Source organism: Hipposideros armiger, unplaced genomic scaffold (assembly GCF_001890085.2).
Source record: "Hipposideros armiger isolate ML-2016 unplaced genomic scaffold, ASM189008v1 scaffold_538, whole genome shotgun sequence".
Lineage (NCBI taxonomy): Eukaryota > Metazoa > Chordata > Mammalia > Chiroptera > Hipposideridae > Hipposideros > Hipposideros armiger.
In genome coordinates, this window is record NW_017731888.1 from 340,063 (window position 1) to 350,778 (window position 10,716).

At 51.2% G+C, this 10,716-nt stretch overlaps 1 protein-coding gene across 1 annotated transcript in view; it reads right to left on the bottom strand.

Moving 5' to 3' along the window:
• The window catches only part of MYOM2 (myomesin 2), a 78,940-nt gene that overhangs the window by 38,890 nt on the left and 29,334 nt on the right, over positions 1–10,716 (bottom strand). The window contains exons 14-17 of the mRNA XM_019668742.1: positions 6,888–7,015; positions 3,874–4,057; positions 2,930–3,104; positions 1,303–1,424 (exon numbers count right to left, since the gene is read on the bottom strand). Coding sequence (XP_019524287.1) covers positions 1,303–1,424; positions 2,930–3,104; positions 3,874–4,057; positions 6,888–7,015 — 609 coding nt within the window. The remainder of the gene's footprint in view (positions 1–1,302; positions 1,425–2,929; positions 3,105–3,873; positions 4,058–6,887; positions 7,016–10,716) is intronic.

A 10,716-nucleotide genomic window follows, 5' to 3' on the forward strand; every position in this document is an offset into this window, starting at 1 on the left:
ATAACTCCAGGGCACAGGGTTGTTTCAAGCTGGCCTGAACATTTGAAATAACAGGCTCCCTACTCCTCTGAGGGAAACCTGGAGCGCGCTCGTGACGAATGCTGACCGTGCTGCCACGGCCGTGAGGACAGCACCGTCCAGGCCAGTAAGTCTTCGTTTTCTACATGTTTACAGAAACTTCAGGTTAAGTTCAATGAGTAGGAAGTCATACATCCCGTCTGGACAGCAGATGTGGAAATGGGCCACCTTTTCATAACACGATGAAAAGGCTACATCTCTGCTGTCCCCTGACTCTGAGTCACCTACGTCCAGGCCTCTGGTACCGGACATACAGGTGAGCTGCCAACGAGCTTTTTATTATAGAACCAAAACTTAAATAATTGGTTTTCATCTCACAGGAATGACTTAAAAAGGCACATGGGAATGTCTGAAAACCCCTCCTGGGAGAAACAGACAGGAGATTAGAATGATGACCTTAAAACAAAAAAATATTGATTTGCTTGCTATCTTGCCCACCTAAGTACTAGCAGATTTGATATTCCTTGGACATCCTAGAAACATGATTGTTGAAAAGAAATCTTAATTGCAGAAAATATTTTTAAATGTAGTTGGAGACAAAAATAAAGAACAAAACATTTCTCTCAGAAGTGAAAAGGCAACACTGTGATGCAAAACGTGTAATATGTGACACTCCTGTTTCAAAGCGTCCCTGAACGTGTTGTAGCTGCACGGTGGGTGTGAGGTGGCACCAGCACAGCGACAGTTACAAGACAATAGCTTTACGGCAACGTTTCTAGGGCCCATCACTGCAGTGGGACCGGAATTGTTCAGTTTGATCAAAGTAATAATGTTTAAAGATCATTATTTATGAATAAGTTACATAAACATTTAAAATTCTCAGGAAGGGGTTATTCAAGTTCCTTGCACTAAGAATAGCTAAAAAGGCCACAGATGTTCTTCAATTTTAGCATCTATTTTGAAAAGAGAAACTCATACCCCACAGCCTGTATTTTAATGTGGGTCCATGAGCTTGGAAACGAATGTGACCTCCAATAACATTTCCCCGTTTTAATTTGCATTTCACGAGCGTGTCGCCCTGTTTCCCTCTCCCACTGGCATTTCCAAGACGAGCGGCCAGGCGATGAGGTGGTCCCACAGAACTGTATGTTCACCATCAGAGAGTTTGCACCCACGAGCTCTCTTCTGGTAACATTCCAGCTGGCGTCACAGACGCCTCGGCAATCATGCAGAAATAAAGACGTGCTAGAGAGCAAAACGGGGCAGGGCCGCCGAGTCACTCACTGAGGGCGGCCTGGACCTTGATGACGTCGGACTCCTGGGAGCTCTCGCTCATGCCCACGGCATTGACGGCCTTGACCCGGAACATGTACTGCTCGCCCGTGGTCAGTCCGTGCACGACGAACCTGGGGAGACACAAGCGGCATGGCCACAGGTGTCACCTGCTTTCCTACTCGGGCAAAAACCGGTCACCTGGGCCCTCGGCAAGAATGTCTCGGTGGGACTGAGAGGAAGCTGACTTGTGTGCGTGCCTTATGTATGCATCACACACGTCCGTTTTCATTTTATCACCTAATTAATTTAAATCAACATGCACGGTCAAAAAACAAGGTTGTGCGACCCCCAGTTCTAGCAGGAGCTGAGGGGACAGGGCTGAGGACATTAGAAGTGAAACCCTCACGGATCCCAAGGGGCCTCACTCAGGGTCAAAGCCGCCCACTCTGTGCTCCCTCTGCATTCCTGCATTTCCCAGGTTTGTCTGGGTCACAGGTCCGCTGTAAAACGGTACTGAACTCCTCACTTAAAGAGCCCCATGTGTGAAAACTTGGTGGGACGTCGTTACACTGTCGGGGCCACACGTAAGACAGGGAAGTCAGGCTCAACTCAAAGACCAGCTCTGACAACAGGGGTGTGTCCCCGATCAGCTCACCATCCGTGACACTCTGTCCCCCACCGCGAGGTGTGGTGACTGTTCCTACCCCACAGCCTGCTACAAGCTCCAAGGGGAAAGTGTGCAAAGAAGCCAGCACGCGTGCCTTGCACGCCGAAAGTGCTCACTAAATGTAAGCCAGTGTTATCTGTCTCACAGGGTCTGCACACAGGTTTGCCCATTTACAAAATTGCTGCTCCTCAGTAATATTCTAAGTGTTTTGTTCTGGGAGATCTCTCTGCCATTTGCCACGGACTGTGAACAACATCTAACCATCATCTGCTCAATCACATCAGTTCTTTTTCTAGCCACAGCATTTTCCAATTATTTAAAAAAGAAAAATGTTTGAAAAGGAATGATGGCTGAGCTGTAATTGATAGCCCATCACAGTGGAGACCTGACAGCTGCCTCTATTTTCCTAAGAAGCATGTCCTGGAGAAAGTTTAATAAACCCAGACAACCTCTGCACGCTCAGCACGAAGCAGAAGTAAATCGATACCAGGAGCAGATGCTCGCTCTGCAAAATGAGCCCACCCGCCCGGCACCAGGGGAGCCAGTCCCCCTGGCTTTGTCCCCGTAGGTGGCCTGCGAAGAGGACTGTCAGTTATGTGAACAAAGCAATTTAAAGGTTCAGAAAATCAATACAGAAAAAGCAAACACCTTCCACATCACAGTTGCTGTCCTAACTCTCCGTTCAAAGGAAAAGTCTTAAATGCTAATTAGGGCAGAAGAGGAAACTTCTGGGACGCCTTTTTCGGTGGCAGAAAAGCACTTCAGGTAAGTCGTGGGGCCCAGCTCACCACCGTTAACACCCTGCACCCCTGTGTGCGAATCAAAGAACAGACTCAGTGTGTGGAAATTTCACAGACATGCTTCTACCATGGTGTCTGCTGCTCCCCCTGCCGTGGGGATTTCATGTGGGTTTTGCTTCTTGTACTTCATTCCCAGGCAGTGATGTGGGGCCCCGGGGGGGGGCAGCACCTGTCGTAGCTGATGGGCTTGTGGTTGCAGGGCTCCCAGACGTTGGACCCTGCCACACAGCAGTCCACGTAGTAGCCCAGCAGGTCCTCTCCTTGCTTCGGCGGGTCCCACTGCACCACCACCGACGTCTTGGTGTTCCGCGACACCAGGACCCGGCCGGGAGCAGAAGGGGTGACTGCAGGGAACACAGTGGGAGCGGGTCAGTGGGGTCAGGGTTTGGGCAGACACACCAGACATCTGTGCCCGTTTGTCCCCAGGAGGTGGCAACCCGGGTTTGGGCCTTTAGGTGGAATGTGGACAAGAAGGAAGGGACAGGCAAACGGGGTGTGAAAACAAGCAGAGGGACCCAGGCGGGCCCTCCGTCCTGTCCGCCCTCCCACGGCCCCGCCGGGCCACAAACAGAGGCTACAAGACGACATCTCCGGCCCCTCCACCAGGACCAGTGAGAAAGGCCTCCGGTGACACACGTGCTTCAGCTAACTGGGCAATAGCTTTTTTGGAATGGAAAAATACCAACTGAAAGAAAATAAGACCCATTTCCATCAGATTCATCAGACTCTGAGAGGGGACTCAAGTTCAAATCATAATTTGACCATGGATGTAGTCCAGAATTTCTACAGTTAGTATTTGACATCTTCAAAGGGGGAAGTTCAATCATACAGGTCAGAAACTCTAGTGCACTTGGGGTTGAGAGTTTTTAGAAAGTGGCCATTGCCTAAAAATACTTCTAAGCCATTTATCGGTTTCATAAGAAGAAGATGGAACTTGGGAGAAATGTGAGAACGGCCGAGGCATGGCAGAGACCTTCGTGTCTTACAAAGGCGGCACCTTGAAGTTTAACTCGTACGTGACGCTGGTGCCTTTCTGAACGCATCATGACGCTTCTCTGACATCACCTTACTCGGGGCACGTCCTACTCTCCAGCCACTCACTGTATCACTCACCAATGGTGTCCTGAGCCTGAATGGGGGGAGTGATTTCCGATGGGTCACTCAGGCCGTGCTTGTTTGCGGACAAAACTCGGAACACATACGGCTTCCCCTCAGCAAGGTCAAAGACGGCGTATCGAGGGGACCTCACGGCCAGCTGGGCGTTGACCCGTTGCCAGCTGCCACTCCCGACCATGGACTGCAAAGAGAGACAGGACTTACGAAAGGGAGCCGAGGGTTCCCCAAACTTGAGTCGAAGGAAATATTCCATTTTAGCTAACCAAATTATATTTTAGGGACGGCGTCCTGTACTCCACGTGCTAGGCCATCAGGTAAGTCTTCCCTGAATTTTACGAAAAGGGGGGCAATGTAGAGAAGTAGGTAAGAAATTACCTAAAGTTGGAAACGCTTACCAATAAAACTTTCACCTGAAAGAGAATAATGAAATCATAGAAAACTTAAGGAATCAATAGATAGGTTATAGTTTCAGTAAAATGGAATGAACTGTAAATAGTTAAATTTAAGAATATATTTGTAAAATGCCAGCATAACTCAACTGTTCACATATCAGTTTAAAACTGTTACTATTTGGCAGCTATTTATACTGGTAATAATGTAACGGCAATCCAAATAATTAGCAATGGGGCAGGATACATTGTGATACATTCAGACTAAAATGTAACCTTTTAAGTTATTATATAAAGATCTCCAATAGGATGAGAAGAACTGTATCATTTTGTTGAATGTCATAATGGATGCAAATCATATCTAGTATTTAAAAATCTATAGAGGAAAACACTATAAATATATAGACCACTTGTCAATACTGACTAATATGAAGGAATTATTGGTGCTTTTAATTTTACTCTATATAAGGTCTATATTTTCCAAATGTTTTGTCCTGCATGTTGAACTTTCATCATTGATTAATTACTTTTAAAGCTTCAATTGCATGTTTAACTTTTTTTTCTTAAAAAAAAACCCCTTTTTTCAAAAAATCCCTAAGTCGTCAAAATTGGGGGGCAATTCACCAGCCCGAGGCTGGGAGAAAGACCGGGACAGCATCGTGGGCGATAGATAACCCAGGCTCCCGGAAATCAGATTCATGGTCAAAGGACAGGTTTTCTCTCATTTTAGCAAAAGCGAAGTCACTTTCTTGGAACTGGCACAGGCGTCCGTGGCGAGAGGTCCCCGCATGCCGGGTGTATCCTGCGTTGGGGGGAGGGTCACACTTGGCTGGGCGATCAGAGAAAAGGACGCTCATGTTAGATGGAAAAAGGAGAGAAAAACTGCAAGGGACTTGCTGCCACGCTTCCAGGGGCCCAAGAAAAGCTGGGAGCCCAAGTCCCTCGCAGCTCACGGTTCAAGCAGGCGCTGGAGGAGGGTGTGCCACCCAGCGTCTTCCGGGGGCCCCCCAGGGCACGTCTCTGGGCCTCTGAGCACCCACATAACTCTCAGTGGAAACGACCGGCCGCCCAGTGCTGAGCTCGAGGGCCTGAACACAGAGAGAAGAGACAAGGAGCCGTCCTGGGTGCACCCAGAGCAGAGAGCTTTCAGTGTCGGTCAGGTGAGGAATTCTCAAGAGACTCTCACAGGGAGGGAAATCCATGCTTAAAACTATGTACTAAAGAGCGATGCTCTCGCTGGCGGCCACCTGTGGTGTTAATTATAGGGCTGGAGCGCACATCATCCTGGACCTACTCCTCACATAAAATGGAAATGTCAGAATATACAGAAAATAAACGACAAGTATTCCTGTGGTTCCTTGAGGCCTCTGATAGGAACCAAGTCACCCAAGACCACCGGAGACAGACGGTGGGTGGACAGGCGTGTGCGGCTCCCACCCGGGCATCCCATCCTCCACGCCCCCGGGCCCTTGGGCACCGTGCCTCGCCTTGGGCGGCCCTGGAAGCTTCCTGTCCTGCACCCACCACGGGCCGTGTGTGCCTCCCCCACGGCAGCGGTAGTGAGGCACGTGGCCCCCGACGATGAGGTGCTCTTTCTGAAATGCTCGCGAACACTAGCTCTTTCTGACAATGGTCGTAGACGGGCAGGCAGGTGCCTGTGCAGGGGGCCGAGGACAGACCCTTCCTCCTGGGTCAGCACCACCTGGGGCTGACCACGCGACGTCCACTGTGCAAACACTGTGCTTTGTCACCCAGAAAGCACAAGTGAACCGCCCTGCAGCACGGCGGCCACAGCCCCCCAAGGAACTGAGCTCTGCAGAGAAGTGGGAGACCAGAGGCCCAGTCGCATGTGCAGCCAGAGGCAGCGCCCACGGCCTCCTCCCTGCCTGCCGCGCCGCACCTGCCATTTCTGTGACACAGTCACTGCATCACATACTGTACGCTCCTGCTGACTGTGATATTCTACACGGGCTGCACACACGTCATAGCATGTATTACACCATAATGTAACTTAGTGCCACAAAACCACAGGTACAGGTTCGTAGGACTATAAACGCCCACAACCCAACAGCGAGTCCCAGGTCACAGGAGTGGATCTGAGTGGCATCCTTCAGAGCAATAGACAAAGTAGGACAGAACGCACAGCGCGTAGTAAGGCTCTCGTTTTTTAAAGTGTGTGTGTGTGTGTGTGTGTGTGTGTGTGAGTGAGTGTGTGTGAGTGTCCAGGCCTGCAATACACCAGCTACTTCCTTACCTGTGTCCAGACCTAAAGTCTTCAAGCCAGTGACTCCGCCGGCTAACGCTCGGCCACCTGAAGTGTGACTCGCTCTACAAGATCGCCACCCAGTGGTCACGTGGCTCATGACCACGCTGAGAGCCCAGCCCAGCAGGCTGCGAGGCCTCAGGAAAAAGACAACAGACCCAGCCGGCCTCAGCCTAGCGCCGTGAAGGGGCCGACTTGCTCGTGGGAACAGCACAAAGCCAGAGCGAGGACAGTTCCCCTGAGGCGGACATGAGCTGGTGTCACAGTCACAGTTCAGCCAGCACCCATGGCTTCGCATCAGATAACAGGGGTGGAGCCTCTCTGAAGACCTGTGGCCTCGGGGACACTGAGCACAGTACCTTCTCAATGAAGTACATCAGCGGCTCCTTGCCACGGGGAACAGGTGGGTCCCAGCTGAGGACAATGTACGTCCTGTTGATTTCGGAGGCATGGACGTTGGTGGGTGGTCCTGGAATCTGAACGTCACCTAGAGGAGGAATACACGGGGTGAGTGCCGGGGACCGAGGGGCAGCCGGTTGGCTCAGCCCATCCTCAGAGCACCGTCCACTGGGCACACGGCCGGCACGGGACAGCTGCCCCATCGGGGCTGCCCTTAGCATCACTCCTGTTTCGGGAACGCTTGCCAACACCCAGGCAGAGGCACTGGCAGAGATCGTCCAGTCATTCGCATCTCGAACCTAAGCCAGTGCACGAGAAAAGAATCTAGCCCAGAAGCCTCCCAGAGCTTCAGTTGGAGGTGGGGAGAGATTTACCCAGAAGATTTAAGCATTTAACCTGAAAGGCAGCCTGGCTGCACTGGGGACGTGCGCCAGGAGTCACCACCCCTGTGCCCGGCAGTACGGACGCCAAACGTGCCCTGCTCTAGGGGCCCGTGCTCCTGCCCAATTCATCCTGTGTGCCCTCCGAGCACTGAAACTACGTGAAAGCACGCTGTCCTCCCCAGGTGGCGCTACACCCAGTTCTCCGGCTTCCTAGCCTGTGCTTGTATATTTGAAATCGCAGAGGGCAGCAAAAGCCTTTACAAACGCCTAGGACAGGTTTGCAGTCAGACATGTCCACTCAGCTCTCTTCTGCCACGAGTCATTTTTTTTAATGTCATATTAGGTGTCAGGGGCATTATGTTCCGGTACGAGAGCTTTTCATAAAAAATGGGGGGCAGAGGGCAGAGGGGCAGGGGGTGGCGGGCTTCCGGGCCTCACAGCCCCTGTAATTTCAAAACAATATATTCTGAGCTCCAATTAGCTCAGCACATGATTAGAACAGCTTGAAACATCCCAGGATGTCTCTGAGCTCTTCTCAAAACCCCCTTCTCTGGGGACGCGGCTGCCAGCAACACGCAGGACAGCCACTTGGCAGCGGCACGAACGGGACTGGGTTTCACGTCACAGGAGCCGTTTCAGAGCGCAGCCCATGTCACAGGCCACCGGCCTAGAAACGCAGCATGGCCTGAGCTGGGAGCCTCTGGAAGTGGGTTGGATTTCAAACGAGGAGTCAGTGTGTCTCGGGAAAGTGTCCAGAGTGCCAGGAGGCCGGGGCCTCAGCACCCCAACGCCTGCTCTGCACCCACGGCTGTGTCGTGCCTGAAGAGGCACAGAGAGGGGCGCTGAAGGGAGATGGCAGGGGAGCCTGCCCTGAGGGCAGCACGCGCAGAACTCCCAAACACACAGCGGCTCATTTCCGAGGTGCCAGAGGACACAGGATGCAAACCCGCAGGACAGACGGCCGTGGGAAATGATGAGGGCCGTGTGGGCACGTGAACCCCCAAGTGCAGACCGGCACCCCCCACTTTCCAGTATGAACACTGACTGTTTGTATCCCTGGCCCAGAGCTTCTCAGCCCAGAGAAATGCAGTGAGTAGCGGTTTATTTGCGGCCCAGGCAAGAGGGACGAATCCAGCTTGGTCAGCACGGAATCCCGACCGGGCTAAGATGCTGGAGGTATTGGGACCTCCGGCAATACGCTCGGCGGTGCCCCAGCGTGAGCGCGGAGTCTGGAGGTGGCCTCCACCATGGACAGGACAGGAGGCGACTCGAAGTGGCCCCGGGAAGCCACGGAGATAAACTGCTGTCCAAACCAACACTCCAGCAGCGGAGGGACCTTGGCGAGGGGAAGGCACATGACAGCAAAAACGGCCAGGCGCTCTCCCCACCTGGACAGGTGCTGCTGGGTAGGGGTCCTGCCCTCAGCCTTGGCTTCGGCACCCCAACGCTTCCCTGAAGCCCTGTCCTAACAGGTCACGTCAAGACCGGATGAAAGCGGGACATGAAACGGAAGACGGAGTCAGAGAAGCCGAGTGCTTTCCTATCCCTCAGCTACTGACGGGTGGACTTGGGGTCCAAACCCAGGTCTCCTGACTGCAAACCCTGCATTTTGTTCTATCAGCCCCAGGAAATCGCAGCCTGCCCAGGAGGTCCCTAAGTCAATGAAACATGGAGTTCATTGGAATTGGTAGGGCCCCCAGGGGGACAGAACACAAGAGAAGACACAACCGTAATTGAGCCTTCAGAGTAAATGACGAGCCGGCACGTCAGCCACGCAGGACCTGGTCCGGGCTGTGCAGAGCGTCTGGGCTCAGGATGCAGTGGCATCAAAACAATCTCATTCTATTCCGCGAGAGCCTCGCTGGCCTTTCCAAGAACAGACACTCCAGTTTTCAATGGAGCCACTCAAGAAAGACTGGGGAAGTTGGATGATATTAAGAGGAAAGAGTTGGCATTAAAATGTTTAAAGGGAGACACTAACCAAGATGAAAGTGATTAGAAAAATTTAGCAAAAACCTAAATAAAATAGCAGAGGAGCAGCTTTGTAACCAACAAAAGTAATGCTTCTTTTTCATTAAAACAAATGGTGATGAGCAGTTATTTTCTAGCTAAAACAATGCTCAAAGAGAAAGGTCGGCTTAGGTGAAGAAAAGAGTCAGGGGTAGAAAAGGGGAGAACAACCTAATGACACACTTTTGAACCCAGAAATGGTTTGCTTAAAAACCCTGTGGAATTTCTTTCTCTCGCTAAAGGTTATTTTAAATCAGAAGACATAATCACTATCTAGCATGAGGTCAGCGCATGGATGAGCTTTGCAATCCCCTCTCAGCATACGGGAATTTTAATTTTACACCTAGTTTGTTCCAGGCCTTGGAAACTGCCCATTGGCTGCGTGCAAAGCCTCACCCCGGGGGGGGGGGACTGTGTACACTGAACTCCAGCCGTGTCACCACCCCAACCAAACAGCTCGCCCCTGAGAGTTGGCCTCCGCCTTCCACGACCAGCCTTGGAGCGTTTCCCAGCGTGTATAAGACACAGCCCATTCGAGAACCCATCAAAAACAGTGAAGGCCGAGCCCAGGCGCCAGAAAGCCTGCCTTCTCGTAAGAAAGGAAGCGAGAAGGAGCACGACGAACGTGATCTGTGGTTCTGTTCCAGCTGGGAATGAGAGCCATGGTCTCCCAGAAACCAAACTTCCATTTTTCCAACTGGAAAACCAAGTGTGTTATTTGAAAGTGTGTTATTTCTTTTTTTGGCACTTAATGCACAGCTGGCTATTTATATCCCAAAGCATCTACATCCATATATAAAAAGATAGCTTTCCTCCCCAGAATAGCATAGTTGCTGCCTGGGAACACTTAGCAGAGTCTAGGATTTCATGCCCCGTGCTTTTCACAGTGACCTTTACATAATGCAAATTTCATCATAGATACGCGACATTTATACAGCCACCTAACGCCTTCCCGTTTCAGGTAACTTGACTGGATTTTCACTCCTACACGCCCAGTCTCGGGCCCCTTCTCTCCTCACCGATCCCATCGGTGAGGCAGGGAAAGAGAGCTTCCTTTCTCCACGTCAAAATACATGCTTTAGACAGGCCAGTCTACTAGAAGAACTTCCCTTCCAAGATAAGTAAGATTTTTATCCATTCGAATACAGATGTTTGAATCCGTCACTTAGGAAGTCACGATAACTCAGCCTCCCCAAATCCCCTTCCTTGTTGGGCACCTTTCCTGGTTTCTGAGTTCTCCTGGACACGGAGGTTTTAATAAGGCTTTGCACGTCACTGTGGGATTAACCAGAACTCTTAAGTCTTAAGGGTGTGTTCTTCTGGGAATTACAAGCATTTTTTGAGAAACCAGGGAATAATCTTTATGGGGCAGAACATACAATTTTGGATACCATTT